Source organism: Strigops habroptila, unplaced genomic scaffold (assembly GCF_004027225.2).
Source record: "Strigops habroptila isolate Jane unplaced genomic scaffold, bStrHab1.2.pri NW_022045640.1_ctg1, whole genome shotgun sequence".
NCBI lineage: Eukaryota > Metazoa > Chordata > Aves > Psittaciformes > Psittacidae > Strigops > Strigops habroptila.
The window spans coordinates 31,354-58,553 of NW_022651116.1; the positions used below are offsets into that span (position 1 = coordinate 31,354).

General features: G+C 63.5%; 3 protein-coding genes across 5 annotated transcripts; 1 reads left to right on the forward strand and 2 right to left on the reverse strand.

Moving 5' to 3' along the window:
* Positions 1-5,253: 5,253 nt before the first annotated feature.
* On the forward strand, positions 5,254-11,392 carry ICAM5 (intercellular adhesion molecule 5). 2 transcript variants are annotated; one of them, XM_030475488.2, is made up of 10 exons: positions 5,254-5,625; positions 6,402-6,680; positions 6,762-7,073; positions 7,864-8,142; positions 8,215-8,493; positions 8,684-8,926; positions 9,014-9,259; positions 10,056-10,301; positions 10,552-10,815; positions 10,895-11,392. In XM_030475488.2, the coding sequence occupies exons 1-10, from the start codon at positions 5,568-5,570 to the stop codon at positions 11,107-11,109; spliced, it is 2,421 nt and encodes an 806-aa protein (XP_030331348.1). In that variant the 5' UTR covers positions 5,254-5,567; the 3' UTR covers positions 11,110-11,392. The 2 variants fall into 2 exon arrangements, with proteins under 2 accessions (XP_030331348.1, XP_030331347.1); XM_030475487.2 differs by having other exon boundaries at positions 10,556-10,815.
* A 574-nt stretch (positions 11,393-11,966) lies between these two features.
* On the reverse strand, positions 11,967-21,507 carry BEST2 (bestrophin 2). 2 transcript variants are annotated; one of them, XM_030475491.1, is made up of 9 exons: positions 21,489-21,507; positions 18,706-18,800; positions 14,756-14,989; positions 13,771-13,925; positions 13,452-13,529; positions 12,926-13,078; positions 12,761-12,841; positions 12,507-12,658; positions 11,967-12,242 (listed from the first exon to the last, which is right to left on the reverse strand). In XM_030475491.1, exons 3-9 carry the CDS (start codon positions 14,916-14,918, stop codon positions 12,062-12,064), a joined length of 963 nt encoding a protein of 320 aa, XP_030331351.1. In that variant the 5' UTR covers positions 14,919-14,989; positions 18,706-18,800; positions 21,489-21,507; the 3' UTR covers positions 11,967-12,061. The 2 variants fall into 2 exon arrangements, with proteins under 2 accessions (XP_030331351.1, XP_030331350.1); XM_030475490.1 differs by lacking the exon at positions 21,489-21,507 and adding an exon at positions 20,588-20,757.
* Positions 21,508-21,931: 424 nt separating this feature from the next.
* GET3 (guided entry of tail-anchored proteins factor 3, ATPase) lies at positions 21,932-27,137 on the reverse strand. Its single transcript, XM_030475492.2, has 7 exons — positions 26,894-27,137; positions 24,849-24,996; positions 24,618-24,766; positions 24,371-24,521; positions 24,180-24,287; positions 23,690-23,887; positions 21,932-22,217 (listed from the first exon to the last, which is right to left on the reverse strand). The coding sequence occupies exons 1-7, from the start codon at positions 27,073-27,075 to the stop codon at positions 22,086-22,088; spliced, it is 1,068 nt and encodes a 355-aa protein (XP_030331352.1). The 5' UTR covers positions 27,076-27,137; the 3' UTR covers positions 21,932-22,085.
* Between the last annotated feature and the right edge of the window lie 63 nt (positions 27,138-27,200).

Below are 27,200 nucleotides of genomic sequence, written 5' to 3' on the forward strand. Positions count from 1 at the left end.
GCTTTGGGTGGTCCCTGGAGAGAGAAACTGAGGTACAGGATGAGGGGTGCCCATGGGGTGATGGGAGAGGACTTAAGGACCGAGGTGCCTGGAACCTGCTAGGTGCTGGTGTGCCCCAAGCAGCACTATCACCTTGGCCCCTAAGGAGCCCCCCACCTCCATAACCCCCCTTTAAGATGGTCACCCATGTCCCCAGCTGCACCCCCACCAGAGCAGCACCCAGGAACACCCGTTCACTCTGAAGCCTAATGATGTGGAGCCACATGCATGGAGCCACATGGAGCCATTGAAGCCACATGCATGGAGCTGGCTCCCAGGGTACCCCAGACCCTGTTTGGGGTGACTTGGTGGGACTCAACCTTCTCGAGGTGGCCCAAGCCATGGCCAGGAGTGAGCTGGGAGGGAAGATCTCACCATCATCAGCATCATGATGGGGCAGAGGCGGAGGTGAGGGTGTGACTGAAACTCCTGCTTGGTCACATAGGGAAGCTATGACAGGAACTGGGTGCTGGAGGAGGCAGAGAAGAGCCGAGGTACTGCGAGGACAGGGAGGGACAAAAGGATGACAAGAGGGGGACATGGGGGGAGACACATGGGGGACATCAGGGGATACAGGGGGTGGCACCCCAGAGTGATGCTCCAACCTTGGGGGTGCATTTAGGATGCTGGGGAGGGAGGGAGGGAGAGAGGGATGGAGCAGCACCCTGAGGAGTGATGGGTGCTGCAGATGAGGGTGGTGGGTGCTGGAGGGTGATGCATGGTGGGGTGGGCACCCCAAAAATGATGCTCTGCTCTGAATCAAACCTGAGGCTGAAAAGGACTATTTAGCATTTACTAGTGGGAGCTTTCCAAAGAAACACAGAGGGGAGTTAAATCAAAATAGTCCATTGGAAAACGCAGAGAAGCAGAGGAAAATTGCTGTTCTTCCTGGTTTACATGTAGGGAAACTGAGGCACAGACCACTGAAATCATCCCAGAAAAGCTCTAAGGGGAGAGATGAGGAGTTTGAAAAAGACCCAGAGGAGGGCTTTACAAGGGCACAACCTGAATCTTCCTCTGATCTAAAGACCTCGTTTTGCCCGTGCGAGCAAGTGCTGGACTTTCGCACTCACCAGAGGCAGCACACAGACAGAGCTCTAGGTGGTTAAGCAAGGTCTGATTGCCATGGTGGTGGCACCATCGTGGAGCACACCCCGTGTAGGTGATGCCCAGCACCAGATTTCTATGCTGGGTCCTTGGCTGTGGGAGCAGAGGTTGGACATTTGCGCTCTGCGTTGGGTGCTTCAGGATACTCAAGAGCACTCAACACAAGGGCAGGATACAACCAGGGCTTTAGATGGCTGTTGTGGTTTAAGCTGGGGTGAACTGCCTTGTTGATGGCAGCGTTCCAGAGGTGTCCAGATGTAAGGATGAGCCAGCAGCAGCTTTCTGTACCGGCACCTCAGCCTTAGGAGCATGGGCTGGATGTTTGCACTCTACAAGCTCTGCTCCAGGACACCCAACTGTGTTTTATGGAGCAGTAGCACAGAGATGAAGTTTTAGGTGGCAAAGCATAGACAGATGTTGATGGAACTGATCAGGAGGTGTAGCTGATGTGCAACAACAACCAGGCATGCTTCTACATTCGCCAAGCTACCAACACCTGGAAAACAATTCCTGGTTCCACCTTCTTGTCACTGCTCTACTTGGGTTCTCCTAGCAGTAAATATTTGTGCTAATAATCCAGTACAGGAAAAAAAGCAATAAAAAATAACCTCAAAACTCTGTCTTCAGTGAAAAAAAACCCATGCGAGGCCCAACAATAAAAATCATAGAGTACCAAAAAACATCCTAGGAAACCTAAATGCCTTCTATAAATATAATACCATGTAAATTAAAGCCTTACAGAGATGCTTGTTAATATATACACGAGTAAAAGTTGCTATGTGCTGGAGCTCTGCACTCAACTGATTACATCACAGTAAACTTCAAAAGACACCAGCACAAAATCCCACAAAGCTCAACAACTACAAAAACCCAAACAAACACCATAAAACCGACTCTGCTGAAAACCAAGAGACGAATGAGCTCAGTAGCAAAACATTGCTCCTTATGTACCCCAAGCACCACATACAACCCCTCCCTCAACGCCCTGGGGCATGGCTGGAGCGAAGCACCAGCTGGGATAAAAGAGGCAGGATGAGCAATAGGTTATTACCTTTTCTGTCTGATTTCTGTCTGATAGCACAGAAAGGGTCAAAGAGAGAAATTGGCTCTTCAACAAAGCACCCAGGCCATCAGGGAAGAAAGGCATTGTGCAGATTGAGTTTGACATGGGAACATGAGGAGCGAGAGCAATGCCAGTGGCACCCTTCTGGAGCTCACCATGTGCAGAAGAGGCTCAGCAGCATCTTTCTGTCCTGGTTTTTTTGCTGTGGGCACAAGTCCCCATGATCTCCCATTCTTTACCCATGGAAGGACAAAGCAGAGATAAGAATCCATCGTGATCTGCGACGCAAGCTGTGTCTATCATGTGTGTCTGCGTGTTTCCTAATGTATGAGCTTTAAAGATGACACAATGAACTTGCCCAATCTCCCCTGTTTTCTTCTCTGAAATATTTAAAGACAAATACTCAACATAAGGTCTGTTGTGGAGCATGTTCTGCCTCTGCAAATCTGGGTTTTCTGTCCTACCCACCCCCCCATCTCCTTCTAGCAGAGCCCCCCCTTTTCTCATCGGGGTGCATGTACCTGTGTAAATGGCAGTTATTAAAGTAATGAAGCAATCAGCTGCTCCTTGGGGCAGTTCTTACTTTTTGCGGGTTTCTTTTTCATTTGTTTCTTTGTTTTTGCTTTTTGGGGTGGAATAAAAAGGGGAATGTGGGGAATCTGGTGTCATTTAGGGCACCCCAGTGCCACTGTATGGGGCGATGATTTGGCAGAGGAGCAAGTGAGTAGAGGGAGGGGGGTACCCTCCAAAGAAAGGGGAGTAACAGCTTGATTTGGGGCCGATTCCCCCAAAATGACCCTTCCGTGACGGGCTGTGCTTGGGGAGCTGGAGCCACTGTGGTGGCCCAAAAATACTCCATCCTGTGTCCAGAATTCCAATGGCAATGGGAATGTGCCACTGGGATGCTCGATGAGACACCAGCCTCGCGCCCATCATGAAGATGCTCCTTTGCTCCCGGAACTTCATCCCTTGGGAGAAGCGAAGCTGGTTTTGGGGAGGCCGCGGTGATACCGGGGTGTTGGTGCATTGTTGGGGCTGAATCCCAGCTGAATGCTGGGATTTTGGGCCTTGGAATGTTGGCACCATCACCGATGCGAGGGAGATGCAGCCACTGAAGGGCTGAAGCTGCCAGCACCATCTGTTCCACCAATAAAAGTCTCTTGGCTGCTGGGGGTGACAGAGCCGGGGGGGGGGTGTCGGTACCCCGAGACCTCGGTGGCCACAGGCAAAATAGCTCTTAATGGTGTATTGGGCTCTGCTGGTCTATACTGGGCTTCAAGGGTCTATATTGGGCTGGATGGACCTATACTGAGCTGTACAGGTCTATACTAGGCTCTAGGGGTCTATATGGGGATGCACTGGTCTATACTGGGCTTCAAGGGTCTATATTGGGCTGGATGGACCTATACTGAGCTGTACAGGTCTATACCAGGCTCTAGGGGTCTATATTGGGCTGCACAGATCTATACTGGGCTGCATGGGTCTATACTAGGCTCTACTGGTCTATACTGGTCTTTACAGATTATACTGGGCTGTAGAGATCTGTACTGATCTGTAAGGGTCAATACTAGGCTGTGCAGGTCTATACTGGGCTGTACAGATCTACACTGGGCTGGGCTGTACTGGGCTGTACTGAGTTGTACTGGACTGTACTAAGCTGCATTGGGCTGTACTGGGCTATACTGGTCTACAAAGGACTGTATTGGACTGTGTGAGTCTATACTGGGCTGTACTGGGATATTCTGGGAGGCATGGGGGTATGGGCAAGGGATTGGAGTACAGACAGTGGATGGGGGTACAGGCAGCGGCTGGAGCCGGGATGGGGGGGACTGGGAATGGTGGGATGGAGCCGGGATTGGGGTGACAAGGGGGACACGCACATGGTGTCACCCCATTCCCGGGGCCTGATGCCAAGTGACGGGCAATGGTGTGAGCACGAGTGTGGCAGCGCCTGGTGCTCACTGGCACCGGCACGACATGGAACAACATGGAACAATATGGCACGACACGGAATGACATGGCACAACATGGCACAACACGCCAGTGCAGGCAGGGTGGCAGTGTGGGCCCAGGTAAGGCTGGAGCATGGGATGGGGACAAGGACAAGGGGACCCCACCATGGTGACAGTGGTGACAGTGCTCAAGGTGTGTGAGTGCATGTAGGGGCACACGCAATGCGTGGCTGTATGCACATGGGACATGTATTTGCATGCAAATGCTATGTCTGGCTGCATGCACGATACATGTACCTACATGCGCATGCAATACACACCTGCATGCATATGATACATGCACCTATATGCATGATACATGTATCTACATGCACTTTCAATACATACCTGCATGCACATGATACATGCACGTACATGCATGATACATGCACCTACATGCGCATGATACATGTACCTGCATGCACATGATACATGTACCTACATGAGCATGCAATACACACCTACACGCACATGATACGCGTATCTACACGCACATGCAATACACACCTACACGCACATGATACATGTACCTGCTTGCACATGCAATACATAGCTGCATGCACATGATACATGTACCTACATGCACATGCAATACACACCTGCATGCACATGATACATGTATCTACATGCACATGCAATACACACCTACATGCACATGATACATGTACCTACATGCACATGCAATACACACCTGCATGTACATGATACATGTATCTACGTGCACATGCTATACACACCTGCATGCACATGATACATGTACCTACATGTGCATGCAATACACACCTGTATGCGCATGATACATGTAAGTACTTGCACATGCAATACACACCTACATGCACATGATACATGGACCTACATGCACACACAATGCCCGGCTGCAGGCATGTGATACATGCACACGTGATGCATGCTTGCATGTATGTGATATATAGACATGTTTCCATGCAGCATGCACACACAATACATGTGTCCATGTGCACACAACACACGTGTCCGTGTGCAGATACACGCAATAAATGGAGTGGGATCGAGACCAAGCACCGGGGGGGGGGGCTCGGCTGGAGGCGGGAGGAGGAGCAGCCCCGGCGCCTCCGTGCGCGGTCGCAGAGACGCTGCCTTCATCCCCCTCCTCTTCTTCCCCATCCCATCCTCCGCTTGATCTCCATCTTCCTCTTCATCCCCCTCCACCTCTTCATCCCCATCCTCTTCCACCCCCTTCTCCCCTTCCTTTTCCTCCCCCTCCTCCTCTTCCTTCCCCTCCTCCTTTTCCTCACCCTCCTCTCCATCTCCATCCTCCTCTTCCCCCCCACCCCTTCCTCCTCCTCTTCCTCCCCCTCTCTACATCCCCCCCCAGCAGCCGGGACCCGATGGGCCCCCCCGGCACGGCCGCGCTGCTGCTGCCCCCCCTCATCCTGGCACTCGCAGGTAGGGGGAACCCGGGGGGGGGGGTGGTGGGATGGACCTCGGGGACCCCAAATTCCAGGGACCCTTAATGTGTGTGTGGGGGAACCCCGAAGGCCCTTGAAGGGGGGGACACACACCACTGGGGACCCGGGCCCAGGACCTCCTAATTTTAGGGAGGGGGGGCGAACCCCCAAAGAGCCCAGACACTGGCCCCCATCATGATGGGGAGCGGGAAGGGGGGATCCCCAACGCCAGGGACCCTTAACATTGGGGGGTGGACCCCCAGGAGACCCTATTTCTGTGGGGAGGGGGGACCAAGGACCCCTTAGTAGCATGTGCATGAAGATACATGTACCATGGGGGACACAGGGGGGGACCCCTAGGACCCCAGACACTGGGTGCCTGGTTTTGGGGGGCCCCCAGGGACCCTTAATGTTGGGGGGTACACTGGGTGCCTGTTGTTGGGGGGCCCCCAGGGACCCTTAATGTTGGGGGGTGAACCCCCAGGAGACCCTGTTTCGGGAGGGGGGGGCAAAGGACCCCAGGGAACTTTAGTGCTGGGGTGGACATGACCCCAGGACACCCTATTCTGGGGTGGGGGGCCCAAGGACCCTAGGGACCTTTAGCGCTGGCCACACGCACACACACAGGGGGGACCCCCAGGACCCCAGCTGCCCCCAGTAGGGGTCCTATCAGGGTGCTCACCAGGGTGGGGGGGGTCTCACAACCGGAGTCCTCAGCCGGGGGGTGCCAGGGCTGAGCCGTCAGGGGGTGCCCCCTGGTGGGGGCTCTCGCAGGGGCCACCCGCGGCACGTTCACGGTGGGGGCCTGGCCGCGGGTGGCCGTGGTGCCCTTCGGGGGCTCGGTGGCCATCAACTGCAGCCGCAGCGCTTGCCCGGGGGGCAATGCCACGCTGGGGCTGGACACCCCCTTACCCGTGGCTCTGGGGGCCGGCGGGCGCCGATGGCAAAGCTTCCGGCTCCTCAACGTGTCCCAGTGGAGCCCCGGCGCCGCCACATGCTACGGGCGCTGCGGTGACACCCAAGTCAATGCCAGCGCCGGGATCCTTGTGTACCGTGAGTGCCAGGATGGGGGGAGTCCGGGTGGTGCTTAGAGGGGGGGGCTGTGGTTAATGGTTCGGTGTCACCACATCCCAGGGCTACCGGAGCGTGTGGTGCTGGAGCCGGTGCCGGCTGTGGCGGTGGGTGAGAGCCGGAACCTGACGTGCCACGTGCTGGAGGTGGCTCCGGTGGGGAACTTGACGGTGACATTGCGCCGAGGGGCCGAAACGCTACGGACGGCGAGTTTTGGTGCTGTGAATGGCAGCGCCAGCGTGGCTGTCACCCATGTGCTGAGCGCCGGGCCCGGGGACCACGGGCAGGATGTCACCTGCCATGCTGAGCTGTCCCTGCGGCCACATGGGCCCCTCTTCGCCCGTGCTGCCGTCCCCGTCAGGCTCTCGGTGTTCGGTGAGTCCCGGTGCTGGTGCCCATGGAGCCGGCCAGGGGAAGGGGTTGGAGCAGCTCGGCACCACCATGGCCCTGTCCCCATCCCATCTCTTCCCAGTCCTCATCTGATCTCCATTCCAATCCCATTTCCATGTTGCTGTTCCCATCCCCATCTCAGTCCTCTTCCCTCTTGTATCCCCATCCTCAGTCCTGTTCCCATCCTAGTCTCATCTCCATTTCCATCCTAATCCCATTCCAACCCTATTCCTGTCCCCAGTCCCCATCTTTGTGCCATCCCAATCCCCACCCTAGTCCCCATCCCCTTCCCAATCCCATCCCAGTCCTGTTCCCATCCCCTTCCCAATCCCATCCTAGTTCAATTCCCATCACAGTCCCCATTCCCATCCACATCCCATCCTGTCCCCATCTCCATCGCAGTCTTGTTCCCATCTGCTTCCCAATCCCATCCCAGTCCTGTTCCCATCCCCATCGCAGTCTTGTTCCCATCCCCTTCCCAATCCCATCCCAGTCCTGTTCCCATCCCCTTCTCAATCCCATCCTAGTCCAATTCCCATCCCAGTCCCCATTCCCATCCCCATCCCATCCTGTCCTATCCCATCCCAGTCTCTCTGGGACTGCCCAGCTGAGCTCCACAACTCTAATCCCCTTCCCATTCCTGAATCCCTCCCTACCTTCACCCAGTGGCCGCGGCCATGCTGGGATCCCTCCCGGCAACTCCATGTCCTCACCGGTACCCGGTGAGGGTCCGGCCATTGGGATCCATGGTCCCGGTGATGCCGCGTCCCCGCAGCTCTCCCGGAGCCGCCGCAGCTCCAGGCTCCATCCCACCTGGAGCTCGGCACCACCAGCACCGCCACCTGCCAGCTCACCGGTGCCTTCCCCGCCGGCGACGTCCGCTTCACCCTCATCCTGGCCGGGCAGAGCCTGAATTTCACCACAACGGTGGCTGGGGACACACTGACCAGTGTCACCACACTGTCACCCAGCACCGTGGGGCCACAGGAGCTGACCTGCACCGCCGCAGTGGCCACAGCCACACGGACAACACAGAGGCAGCTCCACGTCTACCGTAAGCACCGGGTGAGGGGGTAACAGGACCCCGTTCCAAAACCCCATTGGACCACCAGCACCTTTCCCGCAGGCTTCCCAGCACCCATCCTGGAGCTGAGCCCGGCGTCGGCTCCAGCGGGCAGCGAGGTGCTGGTGAGGTGCCACGTTGGTGCTGCTGAGCCCCCAGCACTGTGGCTGCAGCTCCGCGATGCCGACAGTGGGGTCCTGGCCGAGGGACCACATTCCCGGCTGGAGCTGCCGCTGGTGGCTCGCCGTGAGGATGATGGGCGGCGATTTGGGTGCCAGGCCAGCCTGGCTGTCGATGACACCATGGTGACAAAGGACGTGGATGCCCAGCTCACTGTGCTCTGTGAGTGCTGCTCTGCCGATGGCTTCTCCCTGCGTTCCCGGTTGTCTTGACCTGGTCGGAGTCAATGGATTGGTCACCCAGCTGGAATTAACTCGGTTTAACAGCGTTTGAGCCAGGCTCAGTTTGATGCTGTTAGAGCCAGGCTCAGATTCCAGCCTCTCCCACCGCCACATCCCAACGTCTTTTCCAGACATGCCCGAGCTGGCAGCGAGTGACTGTCCCGGGAACCGGACATGGCTGCGGGGGACACGAGAAGCTCTTTCCTGCCACGCCACCGGCAACCCCGTGCCCACTGTAGTGTGCGGCCGGGACGGCGTCACTGTCAGCACCACGGTCCCGGAGCTGGTCACCCGCTCCAGAGCTGGCACCTACCTCTGCAATGCCACCAACAGCTTGGGGACACAGACCCAGCTCGTCACCGTCCGCGTGGAGTGTGAGTGGCGCCAGCACCCTGCGCCGCGGTGACACTGGCAGCACCGGCACTAACCAAGAGCCCTGTTTGTGTCCCCCCCACCCCAAGATGAGCCCACGCTGACGGAGAGGGGCTGCCCCGCGCACCGGATCTGGGTGGAAGGCGAGCGGCGGGAGCTGGCGTGTCGCGCCGATGGGGACCCGCCACCCAGCACCCGCTGCGCCCGCGACGGCGGCACCGCGGGCAGGTCAGGAACGCACCGGGCGGTTCACCGCGCCGACGCCGGGCGCTACGTCTGCCGGGCCACCAACAAGCACGGCACCGCGGTGCGCAGTGTGGTGGTGACCGTGGAGTGTGAGTGCCCGAGGGGACGGGAGCCGGTGGTGCCAGGGATGGGGAGGCTGAAGCCTTGGCTGGGGATGTGGCTATGCTGGGAATAGTGTTATCCCTGCACCCATCAACCATCACCCAGCCCCAGCACCCATCATCACCCAGTCCCATCATCCATCATCACCCAGTCCCATCATCCAGCACCCAGCCCCCATCATTACCCAGTCCCATCATCCGTCATCACCCAGTCTCATCATCCATCATCACCCAGTCCCATCAACCATCACCCAGCCCCAGCACCCATCATCGCCCAGTCCCATCATCCAGCACCCAGGCCCAGCACCCATCATCGCCCAGTCCCATCATCCATCATCACCCAGTCCCATCATCCAGCACCCAGCCCCAGCACCCATCATCACCCAGTCCCATCATCCATCATCACCCAGTCCCATCATCCAGCACCCAGCCCCAGCACCCATCAGCACCCAGTCCCATCATCCATCATCACCCAGTCCCATCATCCAGCACCCAGCCCCAGCACCCATCAGCACCCAGTCCCATCATCCATCATCACCCGGTCCCATCATCCAGCACCCAGCCCCAGCACCCATCATCACTCAGCACCCACCATCCATCATCACCCAGTCCCATCATCCAGCACCCAGCCCCAGCACCCATCATCACCCAGTCCCATCATCCATCAACACCCAGTCCCATCATCCAGCACCCAGCCCCAGCACCCATCATCACTCAGCACCCATCATCAGTCAGCACCCATCATCGCTCAGCACCCATCCCCTTGACCACCATGTCCCCGCAGATGAGCCAAGCATGGCCGAGCCCGGATGCCCGGCACAGCGGCTCTGGGTCGAGGGGATGCCGGCGGAGCTGGTCTGTGCCGCCACCGGCAACCCCCGGCCCCGCGTCGCCTGTGCCAAGCTTGGGGACGGCCACCCCCCCGCGGCGATGAGTGCCAATGTCACCCGCGCCCACGCCGGCACCTACCAGTGCCAGGCCACCAACAGCCACGGCTCAGCCCTGCGCAACATCACCGTCGCCGTCGAGTGTGAGTTGAGGATGGGGTGACCCAGGGGGTGTCAGGGAGGGACCTGGGAATCCAGGAGGAGCCTGGGTGTCAGGAGGAGACCCGGGTGTCAAAGGGGGGACCTGGGTGTCGAGGAGGGGACCTGAGTGTCAGGAGGAGACCCGGGTGTCAGGAGGTTTGGGGTGGGGGGCAAAAAAGGGGCTTTTTGGGGGTGTTTTTCATCTCCGGAGCCATGCTTTGGGTGAGGGCCGGTGCCCCCCCCCCGGTGCAGACAGCCCGGCCACTGTCACCCTGCGTGTCCTGCCCTCGGCCACCGTCTCCCGCGGCACCAGCTTCAGCGTGGAATGTCGCGCCGAGGGGCTGCCCCCCCCCACGTACGGCTGGGTGCTGCCGCCCGCTCCCAACCTCCGCTTCGGTGCCGGTAACCGCAGCGTCGCCGTCGCCGGGGCCGCCGCCGCCAACAGGGGGCTTTATACCTGCACCGCAAGCAACCGGCACGGCTGGCGGGCCGGCAGCGTCCTGGTGCGGGTGGACGGTGAGCTGGGGGCTACGGGGAAACAAGGCGGGGGGGGCGCCGCCACCGCGGTGCCACCGACACTTTGCCGTCCCGTTAGAGAGCCGGTTGGTGCTGGCGGCGTCGCTGGGCTCGGTGGGCGCCGTTACCGCGGTGGGTTTGGCGGCTGCCGGGGGTTATTATCTCAAATCAACGGCGTGTAAGAAGGGGGAATACAACGTGCGGGACGCCGAGGGCTCGTCAGAAGCCGCCTGCCTGCACCGGCAGCGCCGCGGCCGCACCGAGGTCTACGGCATCCAGCTCACGCAGCCGTAACCGGGAACATCCATCCCCTACCCCGGCATTCCCAATGGGATGGGTCCCCCCGGCATTCCCAATGGGATGGATGCCCCCGGCATTCCCACTGAGATCGATTGCTGGGGGTCGCTTTGTGTGTCTGCCCGTCCCTGTCGTCGTCCCCGCCCCGTCGCACGGTTTGGGGCGGGTTTTGAAGCGTTTTGGTGCCTGGGGGTTGCTGGGGGGGGGGGCACCCAAGTCCCCTCCTGGCAATTCCCAGGGGATACAGCAATAGCCAATAAATAAGTCCATTGGAATGAGAGGGAGAAAGATGGTGATTCCGGCTTTGGGGGGGGCGAGCCTGTTCCAACCACCACCTTCTTGGCCCCAAGCCCCATTCCATGTTCCAAACCATGGGGACCCCCATCCTGGCCAAGGAGCAAAGGCTTCGGGGGGGGGGGGGCACAGATACCCTAGGGGGGGCATGGGGACCCTTGGGGGACAGAGATACCGCGGGGGGGGGATGAAAATACCCCAGGAAAGGGTTGGTATTTTGAGGGGGGGCTGTAAATGGGGGGGTATTGGTGGAGTGAATGGAATTGAGGGGTTCGGGACGTGATGCTGGGGGTCCTATGGGCCCTGTGGGAGTTGGGACCCCCCATGGCCACCCCCCAACCGCTGATGGGGGTCTGGGGTCACCAACTGCTGACTTTGGGGAGGTTCCCCTTTGGGCTGCTCCCATTTTAGACACTACAGGCTTGGGGGGGGGGAGGGCAGACCCTGCACCCCTCTTTGAGGGGGGGCTTTTAGCACTTCACGCTTTGTACCCCTTTTCTATGGGGCTGGGAGGGGGGGTCCTGTTGTGCCCCAAACCCCCTTCAATAAAGCCACAGGACTCAGAGCTGGGGGTTTATTCCTGGCAGAGATTCTCAGGGGGCTCCTATAGGGCTGAGCCATGCTGAAGGGGTGTGTTTTGAGGTGTCCCCCCCCTTTAAACCATGTCATCAGCGCTGGGGTGCAGGAGCCAGCACTCGTGGGGGGCGCTGTCCCCTCCTGGGGTGTCCCTCAGGGTGGCTTTGTCCCCCCTTGGGCTGTCCCCATTCCCCAGCTGGCGCTCGGGGGTCTCCCCAATATCCTCCAGTGGCAGGAACTGCATCTCCTCCTTGGCCAACCTGCGGGACATCGAGGTCACCCCAAAACCACCCCAGAGTCACCCCTAGCACCCCACACACCCATCAGGGACACCCCCATTCCTTAGGAATGGCTTTTGAGGGTCCCCGGGAGCACTTTGGGGTCCCTGGTGGGAGTCGGGAGGTCTCGGGGGGGGGGGTTGGAGGACACTGGGGAGGTTTTGGGGTGGCTGAAGCCCCAGAGCCCCTCGTTTGGGGGGCGAAGGCTCTGGGGGGGGAGGTTGGGGGGGTCCCATCTGCACGTACGTGATGTCGCAGGCGGAGCCGCGGAAGGGCGGGTGGCGCAGCGGTGCGGCCGCGGCCGTGTACGGCACCCGCGGGCTGGCGGCGTCCCAGTACCGGTCCCGTTCCAGCGCCGGCACCTCCCCGTACAGCTCATCCACCGCCAGCATGGACACCTAAGGCACGGACCCGGGTCCCATCCTGACACCCGGGTCCTGTCCTGACACCCAGGTCCCCTCCTGGACACCCAGTTCCCAGTGGGAGCGGGATGGGGATACCTGGAAGTTGCGGTCAATGAGCATGTTGGTCTCGAAGTCATCGTCATCCTCCCCAAAGGGGTTGATGAGTTGCTCAGCCACCTGCAGCGAGGCCACCATGTCCCTTGAGGCCACTGCGTGTCACCCTGAGGCCACCGGGTGCCATCCCCCCCCCCCCAACCCCACCTTGAGCCACCCCACATAGAAGAAGAACTGGAGGAGGGTGAAGACGGGGACCCCCAGGTCCAGCTCGTGCCCTGCGTAGCCCTGGGCCGGGTCCAGAAACTGCCGCCCGATGAGGCACGTCACGAAGAAGGTGTAGACGGCGATTGTCACCACCTGCAGCAGGGGACAGTCCCCTCTGTGTCCCCTCTGTGTCCCCTCCATGTCCCCTCCATGTCCCCTCACGTCCTTCCATCCCTCCCTGTGACCCTCCATCCCATGCCCTTCCACCCTCATCCGTATCCCTCCAGGTCACCCCTGTTTTCCACCATCCTTGTCCCCCTACATCCCTGCCAGGTCCCCCCACATCCTTTCATGTCCCCTCACCCCTTTCCAGCACCCCCATGTCCCCTGGTCCGTGCCCCTCCATCCCTTTTGGGTCCTCTCCAAGGCCCCCCATCTCTGTCCATGTCTCCCCCGTGTCCCTTCACACCCAGGTCCCCATCCAGCCCCCCCCCCCTCCATGTCCCCATTGCTTCCCAGTGCCCACCTGGGTGTACACCAGTGGGACGCTGATCCAGTCATAGTGGAAGAGGAGGCTGCAGTGCCCACGGAAGCGGTTCAGCTCCTGCGGGGGGGGACACGGGAGGGGTTGGGGGTGACAGGGGATCGGGGGGGTCTGTGGAGGGGCTCAGGGGGTCCCTTGGGGCATGTTTGGGGGGGTGCTGGGAGAGGCTCAGGGCGTCCCTGGGTGGTGTCAGGGGGTCCCTGGGGTGTTCGTGGGTTCCCCGGGGGGTCTCAGAGGTGCCGGGGGGGGGGTCGGGGGGTGGAGGGGGGTGTCCCCCGGGGGGTGGCGGCTCCGGGGGTACCTCCATGAGGAGCTTGAGGGCGCTGTCATCGCGCACCCGCCCCTCGCGCCGCGCCTGCGCCGCCAGAGCCGCGAACCAGACGCAGGGGACCCAGAACTGGTTGTGGGGGGAGCGGAGCCCCTCGAGCCGCCGCCGCTCCCCCCGCGTCAGGAACCCTGCGGGACGGGACGTCAACCTCCGCCTCGTGACGTCACTCCCCGTCCCCGTGACGTCACCGTCCGCTCCCAGTGCTCCCAGTGTTCCCAACACCCTCTCCCAGTGTTCCCACTGTCCCCAGTGTCCGCAGCTCTCCCACTGGTCCCATCCCCTGGTGCCATCCCCCTCTCCCATCCCCCGTTGCCATCCCCCGGTGCCTTTTCCCGGTGCCATCCCCGGTGCCATCCCCCTACCCCATAACGTCGCTCCGCCCCATAACGTCCCCCCAGTGCCATCTCCCCGGTGCCATCCCCCTGTCCCATCCCCTGATGCCACCCCCCGCTGCCATCCCCCGGTGCCATCCCCCCGGTGCCATCCCCCGGTGCCATCCCCTGGTGCCATCCCCCGGTGCCATCCCCCGGTGCCCTTTCCCGGTGCCATCCTCCGGTGCCATCCCCCGGTGCCATCCCCCTGTCCCTTCCCCCGTTGCCATCCCCCGGTGCCTTTTCCCGGTGCCATCCCCGGTGCTGTCCCCCTACCCCATAACGTCCGCCCAGGTGCCATCCCCCTCTCCCATCCCCCGTTGCCATCCCCCCGGTGCCATCCCCCGATGCCATCCCACTTTGCCATCCCCCGATGCCACCCCCGGTGCCGTCCCCCTACCCCATAACGTCGCTCCTCCCCATAACGTCCCCCAGGTGCCATCCCCCCGGTGCCATCTCCCTGTCCCATCCCCTGATGCCATTCCCCGGTGCCACCTCCCGGTGCCACCCCCCCCGGTGCCATCCCCCTGCCCCATAGCGTCGTCGTCGTGGTCCCCCCCCCCCCCCGGGTAAGCCCAGGCGCGCACCCGCCTGCACGAGGTGGTCGGCGGTGGGGAAGCGCTTGCGCGCCGCCGAGCTGACGGCGCGCAGCACGAGCAGCGCCGCCAGGCTCCCGTAGCGCAGCAGCGTCCGGCGCAGCAGCCGCCCGCGCGCGTCCGCGCCGTGCACGCTCCCGGCCACCGCCAGCATCAGCCCGTCGGGCGCGGGCACGGCGCGGAACTGCCCCCACCAGCGCTCCAGCACCAGCGCCACGTAGAAACCTGCGGCGGCAGCGCGGGGAGATGCGGGGGGGGGGGGGGGTAACGGGGGCACCGAGAAGGGGTGCGGGGAGCACTGGGAGCACTGGGAGCACTGGGACTGGGTGTTGGGGACACTGGGAAGGGGTGCTGGGAGCACTGGGAGGGGGTGCTGGGGACACTGGGAGCACTGGGAGGGGGCGCTGGGGGCACTGGGAGCACTGGGAGGGGGTGCTGGGGACACTGGGAGGGCTGGGAGGGAGTGCTGGGGACGCTGGGAGGGAGTGCTGGGGACACTGGGAGCACTGGGAGGGGGTGCTGGGCCACTGGGAGCACTGGCAGGGAGTGCTGGGGACACTGGGAGCACTGGGAGGGGGTTCTGGCTGCACTGGGAGCACTGGGAGGGGGTGCTGGGGACACTGGGAGGGCTGGGAGGGAGTGCTGGGGACACTGGGAGCACTGGGAGGGGGTTCTGGGTGCACTGGGAGCACTGGGAGGGGGTGCTGGGGACACTGGGAAGGCTGGGAGGGAGTGCTGGGGACACTGGGAGCACTGGGAGGGGGTGCTGGGGACACTGGGAGTGCTGTTGGGGACACTGGGAGCGCTGTTGGGGACACTGGGAGCACTGGGAGGGGGTTCTGGGTGCACTGGGAGGGCTGGGAGGGGGTGCTGGGGACACTGGGAGCACTGGGAGGGGGTGCTGGGGGCACTGGGAGTGCTGTTGGGGACACTGGGAGCGCTGTTGGGGACACTGGGAGCACTGGGAGGGGGTGCTGGGGGCACTGGGAGCACTGGGAGGGGGTGCTGGGGACACTGGGAGCACTGGGAAGGGGTGCTGGGGACACTGGGAGGGCTGGGAGGGGGTGCTGGGGACAATGGGAGGGCTGGGAGGGGGTGCTGGGGACACTGGGAGCACAGGGAGGGGGTGCTGGGGACACTGGGAGCACTGGGAGGGGGTTCTGGGTGCACTGGGAGCACTGGGAGGGGGTGCTGGGGACACTGGGAGGGCTGGGAGGGGGCGCTGGGGACACTGGGAGCACTGGGAGGGGGTGCTGGGGACACTGGGAGGGCTAGGAAGGGGTGCTGGGGACGCTGGGAGGGCTGGGAGGGGGTGCTGGGGACACTGGGAGCACAGGGAGGGGGTTCTGGGTGCACTGGGAGCACTGGGAGGGGGTGCTGGGGACACTGGGAAGGCTGGGAGGGGGTGCTGGGGACACTGGGAGCACTGTTGGGGACACTGGGGGCACAGGGAGTGGTTGCTGGGGACACTGGGAGCACTGGGAGGGGGCGCTGGGGCCACTGGGAGCACTGGGAGCTGTGCTGGCAACACTGGGAGAGCTGTTGGGGACACTGGGAGCGCTGTTGGGGACACTGGGGGCACAGCGAGGGGGGTCTGGGGACACTGGGAGTACTGGGAAGGGGCACTGGGGCCACTGGGAGGGGGCACTGAGGGCATTGGAAAGGGGTGCTGGGTGAAACTGGGGGCACTGGGAACACTGTGGGGACACTGGGGGCACAGGGAGGGGGGTCTGGGGACACTGGGAGCACTGGGAGCTGTGCTGGTGACACTGGGAGCGCTGTTGGGGACACTGGGGCCAGAGGGAGGGGGTTCTGGGAACACTGGGAGCACTGGGAGTGGTTGCTGGGGGCACTGGGAGCACTGGGAGCGCTGTTGGGGACACTGGGAGCACTGGGAGGCGGTGCTGGGGACACCGGGAGCAGCGGGAGGGGGTGCTGGGGCCACTGGGAGCAGCACTGGGGGTGCTGGGGGCACTGGGAGGGGGTGCTGAGGACACTGGGAGCAGCACTGGGGGTGCTGAGGGCACTGGAAGGGGGTGCTGAGGGCAGTGGGAGGGGGTGCTGGGGGCACTGGGAGCAGCACTGGGGGTGCTGGGGGCACTGGGAGGGGGTGCTGGGGGCACTGGGAGCAGCGCTGGGGGTGCTGGGGGCGCTGGGAGGGGGTGCTGGGGGCACTGGGAGGGGGTGCTGGGGGCACTGGGAGCAGCGCTGGGGGTGCTGGGGGGACTGGGAGGGGGTGCTGGGGGCACTGGGAGGGGGTGCTGGGGGCACTGGGGGCAGCACTGGGGGTGCTGGGGGCACTGGGAGGGGGTGCTGGGGGCACTGGGAGCAGCGCTGGGGGTGCTGGGGGCACTGGGAGGGGGTGCTGGGGGCACTGGGGGCAGCACTGGGGGTGCTGGGGCACTGGGAGGGGGTGCTGGGGCACTGGGAGGGGGTGCTGGGGGCACTGGGGCAGCACTGGGGGTGCTGGGGCACTGGGAGGAGGTGCTGGGGGCACTGGGGGCAGCACTGGGGGTGCTGGGGCACTGGGAGGGGGTGCTGAGGACACTGGGAACAGCACTGGGGGTGCTGGGGGGACTGGGAGGGGGTGCTGGGGGCACTGGGAGGGGGTGCTGGGGGTGCTGGGGGCAGCACTGGGGGTGCTGGGGCACTGGGAGGGGGTGCTGGGGGCACTGGGAGGGGGTGCTGGGGGCACTGGGGGCAGCACTGGGGGTGCTGGGGGCACTGGGAGGGGGTGCTGGGGGCACTGGGAGCAGCGCTGGGGGTGCTGGGGGCACTGGGAGGGGGTGCTGGGGGCACTGGGAGGGGGTGCTGGGGGCACTGGGAGCAGCGCTGGGGGTGCTGGGGCACTGGGAGGGGGTGCTGGGGGTGCTGGGGGCAGCACTGGGGGTGCTGGGGCACTGGGAGGGGGTGCTGGGGGCACTGGGAGGGGGTGCTGGGGGCACTGGGGGCAGCACTGGGGGTGCTGGGGGCACTGGGGGCAGCACTGGGGGTGCTGGGGGCACTGGGAGGGGGTGCTGGGGGCACTGGGGGCAGCACTGGGGGTGCTGGGGGCACTGGGAGGGGGTGCTGAGGACACTGGGAACAGCACTGGGGGTGCTGGGGGGACTGGGAGGGGGTGCTGGGGGCACTGGGAGCAGCGCTGGGGGTGCTGGGGGCACTGGGAGGGGGTGCTGGGGCACTGGGAGGGGGTGCTGGGGGCACTGGGGGCAGCACTGGGGGTGCTGGGGCACTGGGAGGGGGTGCTGGGGCCACCGGGAGCAGCACTGGGGGTGCTGGGGGCACTGGGAGGAGGTGCTGGGGGCACTGGGAGGGGGTGCTGGGGCACTGGGAGGGGGTGCTGGGGCCACCGGGAGCAGCGCTGGGGGTGCTGGGGGGACTGGGAGGGGGTGCTGGGGGCACCGGGAGCAGCGCTGGGGGCGCTGGGGGCACTGGGAGGGGGTGCTGGGGGCACTGGGAGCAGCGCTGGGGGTGCTGGGGGCACTGGGAGCAGCACTGGGGGTGCTGGGGGCACTGGGAGGGGGTGCTGGGGGCACTGGGAGCAGCGCTGGGGGTGCTGGGGGCACTGGGAGGGGGTGCTGGGGGCACTGGGGGCAGCACTGGGGGTGCTGGGGCACTGGGAGGGGGTGCTGGGGGCACTGGGGGCAGCACTGGGGGTGCTGGGGGCACTGGGAGGGGGTGCTGAGGACACTGGGAACAGCACTGGGGGTGCTGGGGCACTGGGAGGGGGTGCTGGGCGCACTGGGAGGGGGTGCTGGGGGCACTGGGAGCAGCGCTGGGGGTGCTGGGGGCACTGGGAGGGGGTGCTGGGGCACTGGGAGGGGGTGCTGGGGGCACTGGGGGCAGCACTGGGGGTGCTGGGGCACTGGGAGGGGGTGCTGGGGCCACCGGGAGCAGCACTGGGGGTGCTGGGGCACTGGGAGGGGGTGCTGGGGTCTCACCCAGCACGAAGGACACGGGGATGAGGTTGGCCGATTTGTCACAGTAAAGCACGAGCTTCTCAAAGAGCCTCTTCTGCGCCTCCGACAGCAGGAACCTGGGACATGGGGGGGTCACCAGCGGCCCCCACCCCCGTGTGTCCCCCTGCACCCCGTGTGTCCCCATCCTGACCCACCCCAACGTGTCCCCATGCACCCCCCATCCTTCCCCCTGCACCCTGTGCGTCCCCATCACCTCATGGAGGTGTCCCTGTGCGCCCCATGTTCCCTGCACCCCCATGGACCCCCGTGTGTCCCCCTGCACCCAGTGTCCCCATATGTCCCCATTGCTACGCCTCTCATCTCCCGCTGCACCCGATGTCCCCCTGCACCCTGTGTCCCCATATGTCCCCATTGCTACGCCCCTCATCTCCCCCTGCACCCTATGTGCCCTTGCACCCTGTGTCCCCATATGTCCCCATTGCTACACCCCTCATCTGCCTCTGCACCTGATGTCCCCCTGCACCGTGTCCCCCATGTCCCCATTCCTATGCCCCTCATCTCCCCCTGCACCCCATATGTCCCCCTGCACCCCATATGTCCCCATTCCTATGCCCCCCATCTCCCCCTGCACCCTATGTCACCCTGCACCTCATATATCCCCCTGCACCCCATATGTCCCCATTCCTATGCCCCCCATCTCCTCCTGCACCCTATGTCCCCCTGCATGCTGTGTCCCCATATGTCCCCATTCCTATGCCCCCCATCTCCCCCTGCACCCTATGTCCCCCTGCACGCTGTGCCCCCATATGTCCCCATTCCTATGCCCCCCATCTCCCCCCGCGCCCTATGTGCCCCTGCACCCTGTGTCCCCATATGTCCCCATTGCTACACCCCTCATCTGCCCCTCACCTGATGTCCCCCTGCACCCTGTGTCCCCCATGTCCCCATTCCTCTGCCCCTCATCTCCCCCTGCACCCTGTGTCCCCATATATCCCCATTGCTACATCCCTCATCTCCCTCTGCACCCCATGTCCCCGTGCACCCTGTGCCCCATATGTCCCCATTCCTCTGCCCCTCATCTCCCTGTGCACCCTATGTGCCCCTGAACCCTGTGTCCCCATATGTCCCCATTGCTATGCCCCTCATCTCCCCCTGCACCTGATGTCCCCCTGCACCCTATGTCCCCATATGTCCCCCATCTCTCCCTGCACCCTGTGTCCCCCTGCACCCTGTGTCCCCATATGTCCCCATTCCTATGCCCCCAATCTCCTCCTGCACCCTATGTCCCCGGGCACCCAATGTCCCCATATGTCCCCATTCCTATGCCCCCAATCTCCTCCTGCACCCTATGTCCCCGGGCACCCTGTGTCCCCATATGTCCCCAGTCCTATGCCCCTCATCTCCCCCCACACCCTATGTGCCCCTGCACCGTGTCCCCATATGTCCCCCATCTCCCCCTGCACCTGATGTCCCCCTGCACCCTGTGTCCCCATATGTCCCCATTCCTATGCCCCCCATCTCCCCCTGCACCCTATGTGCCCCTGCACCCTATGCCCCATATGTCCCCCATCTCTCCCTGCACCCTATGTCCCCCATCTCCCCCTGCACCCTGTGTCCCCCTGCACCCTGTGTCCCCCATATGTCCCCATTGCTATGCCCCTCATCTCCCCCTGCACCCTATGTCCCCCTGTACCCCATATGTCCCCCTGCACCCCATATGTCCCCAGTCCTATGCCCCCCATCTCCCCCTGCACCCTGTGTCCCCCTGCACCGTGTCCCCGTATGTCCCCCATCTCCCCCTGCACCCTATGTCCCCCTGCACCCTGTGTCCCCGTGTGTCCCCCATCTCCCCCTGCACCCTGTGTCCCCCCACACCCCCGTGTCCCCCCACATGCATAGGCACCGGTAGGCCAGGCTGAGCCCCAGGTAGGCGGTGAGGAAGAGGAGCAGCTCCCGGTAGAGCAGTTTGTAGATGCTCCCGCGCCAGAGCAGCAGCAGCCGCGAGAAGCCCCCGAAGCGTGTGGTGGCCACGCGTGACGTGTATGTCACCGTCATGGCAGCCCTGGGGACACACGTGTGGCCACGCGTGACGTGTATGTCACCGTCATGGCAGCCCTGGGGACACACGTGTGGCCACGTGTGACGTGTATGTCACCATCATGGCAGCGCTGGGGACACATGTGGCCATGCATGACGTGTATGTCACCGTCACGGCAGCACTGGGGACATGTGTGGCCACGCGTGACGTGTATATCACCGTCACGGCGGCCCTGGGGACACGCGTGGCCACGCGTGACGTGTATGTCACCGTCATGGCAGCCCTGGGGACACGTGTGTGGCCACGCGTGACGTGTATGTCACCATCATGGCAGTGCTGGGGACACGTGTGTGGCCACGCGTGACGTGTATGTCACCGTCATGGCAGCGCTGGGGACATGTGTGGCCACGCGTGACGTGTATGTCACCGTCATGGCAGCGCTGGGGACATGTGTGGCCACGCGTGACGTGTATGTCACCGTCATGGCAGCGCTGGGGACATGTGTGGCCACGCGTGACGTGTATGTCACCGTCATGGCAGCGCTGGGGACACGCGTGTGGCCATGTGTGACGCGTATGTCACCATCACGGCAGCCCTGGGGACACACGTGTGACACCAGATCACACCACAGGGACACCGAGGCACTTGGGGACACCAAAAGCGACACCAGCCCCCACCATGGGGACACCAAAGTGACACCCAGGGGCCACCAGCACCTTGGGGCCACGCCGCAGCCCACCCCCAGCCCCCCGAGCCCCTCACTCACCTCAGTAAGAGCTGCACCGGGGCGGCCGCCGCGGCTCTGCGGCCACCGGCCCCGTCCTGCGGCCTTAAATACCACCCCGGGGCCGGCCCTGCCCTGGGTGGGGGGGGACAGGGACACACGTGTCCCCAACGAGGGGGGGGTCCGGGTGCTTCTGTCCTGCCCTTGGGGCTGCCTTGAGCCCGGCCCCTTCCCCATAGGGGCGTGTTGGTGGCCGTGGGGAGCGGCCCTGGCTCCGTCCCCAAGTCCTTGTGCCAGCGGCGGGGTCACAGGGGACAGATCCCAGCAGGACACGGCGATGGGGGGAGCGCGGAGCCAGGGAGGGAGCTGGGGGGGGGGCATTAATCCACCCCAAACCCTAATGAGGGTCCCCCACATCCCACCGGGCCCGGGGCCAACCGATGTTAACGTCACCCCCCCCCCCCAAAAAGCCACCCGAAAGCCGCTCCGCTGCTGCCGGACTTTATTATTTACACAGGCCCGAGGGGGGGGGACGGGGCCTTTGTGGCCCCTTCCCCAACCCTAGGGACATATGGATGGGAGGGGGATAAATATGGGGTGCCCCCACCCCCCCCCCCCCCCCGGTACCCCCCAAGGGGGTTATTTGGGGCTGGGGGGCTGGTAGGGGTCCAGGAGGAGGCAGGAGAAGGTGTTGACTTTGTCGGCCCCTCGCACCTCATGGGGCAGCAGCGGCAGCTTCACGATGTGGAAGTCCTCGTAGAGGTCCTCCATCTGTGGGGAGGGATGGGATGGGGAACCCCCATAGGACCCCCAAGGACCCCCCACAGCACGCCCCAACCCCAAATTCCACCCTCAAACCCCCCCCAAACCCCAAATTCCGCCCTCAAACCTCCCCCAAACCACAAATTTCACCCTCAAATGCTCTTCCAAACCCCAAACTCCACCCTCAAACCCCAAATTTCACCCTCAAACCCTCTCCCAACCCCCAAATTCCATGCTCAACCCCCCCAACCCCCAAATTCCAGCCTCAAACCCTCTCCCAACCCCCAAATTCCATGCTCAACCCCCCCAAACCCCAAATTCCACCCTCAAACCCTCCCCAAAACCCCAAATTCCATCTTCAAACCTCCCCCAAACCCCAAATTCCACCCTCAAACCTCCCCAAACCCCAAATTCCACCCTCAAACCTCCCCAAACCCCAAATTCCACCCTCAACCCCAAATTCCACCCTCAAACCTCCCCAAACCCCAAATTCCACCCTCAACCCCCCAAACCCCAAATTCCACTCTCAAACCCTCCCCCAAACCCTAAATTCCACACTCAAACCTCTCTCAACCCAAATTCCAACCTCAACCCCCCAACCCAAAACTCCACCCTCAAACCTCCCCCAAACCCCAAATTCCACCCTCAAACCTCCCCAAACCCCAAATTTCCACCCTCAAACCTCCCCCAAACCCCAAATTTCACCCTCAAACCTCCCCCAAACCCCAAATTCCACCTCAAACCTCCCCAAACCCCAAATTCCACCCTCAAACCTCTCCTAAACCCCAAATTCCACCCTCAACCTCCCCCAAACCCCAAATTCCACCCCAACCTCCCCAAACCCCAAATTCCACCTCAAGCCTCCCCAACCCCAAATTCACCCTCAAACCTCCCCAAACCCCAAATTCCACCCTCAAACCTCCCCCAAACCCCAAATTCCACCCTCAAACCTCCCCCAAACCCCAAATTCCACCCTCAAACCCTCCCCCAACCCCCAAATTCCACCCTCAAACCTCCCCCAACCCCAAATTCCACCCTCAAACCTCCCCCAAACTCCAAATTCCATCCTCAAACCCCAAATTCCATCCTCAAGCCCCTCCCAATCCCCAAATTCCACCCTCAAACCTCCCCCCAACCCCAAATTCCACCCTCAAACCACCCCCAAACCCCAAATTTCACCCTCAAACCCAAATTCCACCTTCAAACCCTCCCCAACCCCAAACTCACCCTCAAACCTCCCCCAACGCCCAAATTTCACCCTCAAACCCCAAATTCGACGCTCAAACCCTCCCCCAAACCCCAAATTCCACCCTCAAACCCCAAATTCCATGCTCAAACCCCCCAACCCAAATTCCACCCTCAAACCCCCTCCCAGACCCACACAACAGCTCCAAGTTCACCCGCGCTGCCCCAATCCCCTCCCATTCTCCCCCAAACCACCCCCCCCTCTTGCCCTGTGGCCCCCCCCGGGCCGGGGGTACCTGGTCAAGGTACTTGGCCTGGATCTTGTGCCGGGCCTCGCACATCTTGCAGGGCCGCTGGGGGTCGGGGAACACGAGCTGGTTGACCACGATGTTGTGGGTGTCGATGCGGCACTTGGCCAGCTCCTGGATGAGCCGCTCGGTCTCGTAGAGCGACAGGAAACTCCGCGATGCACACGCAGATAAAGTCGTCTGCTCCTACCAAACCCCCCCCCCCCCCAAAAAAGCCACCCTCAGGGGGACACCTCCACATAGGTGACAACCCCCCTCCGGTGGAGCATTCCCTGCAGGAATGCACCCGGACCCGCTTGGCAACATCCCCACCATCCCCACTCCCCTCTTTGGCATCCCAAGTCCTCTCGCACCGTCCTCACGGCCCCAAATTCCACCCCAAAACCCCCAAATTCCAGCCTCAACCCCCCCCCCCCCCAGTGTCCCTGCTTCCCTCTTTGGCTTCCCAGTGTCCCCATGTCCCTGTTGGTGGCCTTACAGGGTCCTTGAACTGCTCGCTGACGGAGCGGATAACGGGCAGCGTCTCCTCCAGCTTGGAGGCCAGTTGGTCGGCGTTCATGTCCCCCAAGCCCAACATGTTGCACATCTGAAAGACACGGTGGTGAAGCTCCAACCCCTCCAAAAGTGTCCCCCCGTCACCCCACAGCGTATGGGGGTATCCCCCCTCACCTGAGAGATGAAGGGGCTGATCTGGTTCTTGATCTGCATGAGGCGACCCAAGCCGCGCTCCACGATGGTGGGGAAGTTGAGGAGCCGCAGCGTGTGGCCGGTGGGCGCCGTGTCAAACACCACCACGGAGAAGTTCATCCCCTTCACCAACCTGTCCCAACACCATGGCAGGGAGGGGGACACAGTGGGGTCACAACCCCCCCTAAAATAGCTCTGTCCCAACATCCCCCCCAAACCAAACGCTCACCTCATCACCTCCGCGTAGCTCATGGCCTCGTCGATGCCGGGGAAGGCGCTCATGGCCTCCTGCATCATCTTCTTGCCCATGCTCAGCATGTTGTCCTCCTCAAAGAACTCATCAGGCAGCTCCGCCACCCCCAGGCTGGGGTCGATCTCCTGGGGATGAGTTGTGGGGGGGGTCAGAAGGGGGAATGTGGTGACGGAGCAGCACCGGGAGCACCGGGAATACCGCGCTCACCATGGCAAAGAGGTTGTCGTAGCCCTTCACTTTGGTGGGGACCTTGGAGAACTTCTGGTCGAAGGCGTCGGAGATGTTGTGCGCGGGGTCGGTGGAGATGATGAGGACGCTCTCGCGCACCTTGGAAAGCTGCACGGCCAGGCTGCAGCTGGGGGGACAGCGGGGACAGCCGGGGGGGTCCTACCCCCTCACACACACACAAACACACGGGCTGGCCCCACGCTTCTCCCAAAGGGATCCAGCCCCGGCACTTCCACCCCAACATCTCCCTCCATGGAGGGACAATGCGGGGGGGGGGATCCAGCCCGGTTCCCCCAGTTGAGGGGCTGAACCCCCCCAGCCTGTCCCGGTCCCCCCAGCCTGTCCTGATCCTGATCCCTACCCCCCCCCCAGCCCGTCCTGATCCTGACCCTCACCCCCCCAAGTCCGCCCCAGTGTCCCCCCCCAGCTTGTCCCAGTCCCCCCCCCCAGCCTGTCCTGATCCTGATCCTCGCCCCCTCAGCCCATCCCGGTCCCCCCCCAGCCCGTCCTGATCCCAATCCTCATCCCCCCCCCAGCCCATCCCGGTCCCCCCCCTCCCAGCCTGTCTTGATTCCAATCCTCACCCCCCAGCCCATCCCGGTGTCCCCCCCCAGCCTGTCCCGGTCCCCCCCCCCCCGGCCTGTCCTGGTCCCAATCGTCATCCCCCCAGCCCATCCTGGCCCCCCCCCAGGCTGTCCTGATCACGATCCTCACCCCCCCAGCCCGTCCTCATCACGATCCTCATCCCCCCCAGCCCATCCCGGTGTCCCCCCCCCAGCCTGTCCTGATCCCCATCCTCACCCCTCCAGCCCGTCCCGGTGTCCCCCCCCAGCCTGTCCCGGTCCCCCCCCCCCCCGGCCTATCCTGGTCCCAATCGTCATCCCCCCAGCCCATCCTGGTCCACCCCCTAGCCCATCCTCATCACAATCCTCATCCTCCCCAGCCCATCCCGGTGTCCCCCCCCCAGCCTGTCCTGATCCTGATCCTCACCCCCCCAGCCCATCCCGGTCCGTCCCCCCCCCCCGTCTTGATCCCAATCCCTACCCCCCCACCCCATCCCGGTGTACCCCCCCCCAGCCTGTCCTGATCCCGATCCTCATTCCCCCCCCAGCCCATCCCGGTCCCCCCCCGGCCTGTCTTGATCCCGATTCTCATCCCCCCAGCCCATCCCGGTGTCCCCCCCTCCAGCCCGTCCTGATCCCGATCCTCATTCCCCCCCCAGCCCGTCCCGATCCTGATCCTCACCCCCCAGCCCATCCCGGTGTGCCCCTGCCCAGCCTGTCTTGATCCCGATCCTCACCCCCCAACCCATCCCGGTGTCCCCCCCCAGCCTGTCCTGATTCTGGTCCTCCCCCACCCCAGCCCATCCCGGTCCCCCCCGGCCTGTCTTGATCCTGATTCTCATCCCCCCCCCCAGCCCATCGTGATTCCGATTCTCACCCCCCCAGCCCATCCCGGTGTCCCCCCCTCCAGCCTGTCTTGATCCCGATCCTCACCCCCTCAGCCCATCCCGGTGTGCCCCCCCCCAGCCCGTCCTGATCCCGATCCTCATTCCCCCCCAGCCCATCCCGGTCCCCCCCCAGCCCGTCCTGATCCCAATCCTCATCCCCCCCCCAGCCCATCCCGGTCCCCCCCCTCCCAGCCTTTCTTGATTCCAACCCTCACCCCCCCAGCCCGTCCCGGTGTCCCCCCCCCAGCCTGTCTTGATCCCGATCCTCACCCCTCCAGCCCGTCCCGGTGTCTCCCCCCAGCCTGTCCCGGTCCCCCCCCCCCGGCCTGTCTTGATCCCGATCCTCACCCCCCCAGCCCATCCCGGTGTCCCCCCCCCCAGCCCATCCTGATCCTGATCCTCACCCCCCAGCCCATCCTGGTGTCCCCCCCCAGCCTGTCCTAATCCTGATCCTCACCCCCCAGCCCATCCCGGTCCCGCCCCCCCAGCCTGTCTTGATCGCGATCTTCACCACCCCCCCCCTCAGCCCATCCCGGTTTCCCTCCTCCGGCGCCCGTCCCGGTGCCCCCCGCACCTGCAGGTGGTTTTGCCCACGCCGCCCTTTCCGCCCACGAAGATCCACTTGAGGCTCCGCTGCTCGATGACATTCGCCAGCGTCGGCTCCAGCGGCTCCACGTCGGGCGCGTCCTCGAACTCCTCCGCCTCCGGTCCCCACCCGCCTCCCGCCGCCGCCGCCGCCGCCGCCGCCGCCGCCATCTTCCCCCGCGCCGCCGCGCCGCCGGCCCTCCCGCGTTCTGATTGGCTGCCTCCCTTCCGCTCTGCCCCGCCCCTTCGCAACGGATTGGCTAGAGAGCACAAGGGGGCGGGGCAAAGCGGCTCGT

Coding starts and splice junctions, on each gene's coding strand:
- GET3 (XM_030475492.2), bottom strand. CDS start 27,075: ATGGCGGCGGCGGCGGCGGCGGCGGCGGCGGCGGGAGGCGGGTGGGGA. Junction 24,767..24,848: donor ACGACAACCTCTTTGCCATG/GTGAGCGCGGTA, acceptor ACTCATCCCCAG/GAGATCGACCCCAGCCTGGG. Junction 22,218..23,689: donor AGGCCAAGTACCTTGACCAG/GTACCCCCGGCC, acceptor CCCTCCCCACAG/ATGGAGGACCTCTACGAGGA.
- ICAM5 (XM_030475487.2), top strand. CDS start 5,568: ATGGGCCCCCCCGGCACGGCCGCGCTGCTGCTGCCCCCCCTCATCCTG. Junction 8,143..8,214: donor GAGGCAGCTCCACGTCTACC/GTAAGCACCGGG, acceptor CCTTTCCCGCAG/GCTTCCCAGCACCCATCCTG. Junction 10,302..10,555: donor CATCACCGTCGCCGTCGAGT/GTGAGTTGAGGA, acceptor CGGTGCAGACAG/CCCGGCCACTGTCACCCTGC.
- BEST2 (XM_030475490.1), bottom strand. CDS start 20,739: ATGACGGTGACATACACGTCACGCGTGGCCACCACACGCTTCGGGGGC. Junction 18,801..20,587: donor GGGCTCAGCCTGGCCTACCG/GTGCCTATGCAT, acceptor CCCATGTCCCAG/GTTCCTGCTGTCGGAGGCGC. Junction 13,530..13,770: donor CCCTCAAGCTCCTCATGGAG/GTACCCCCGGAG, acceptor CCCCCCCCGCAG/GAGCTGAACCGCTTCCGTGG.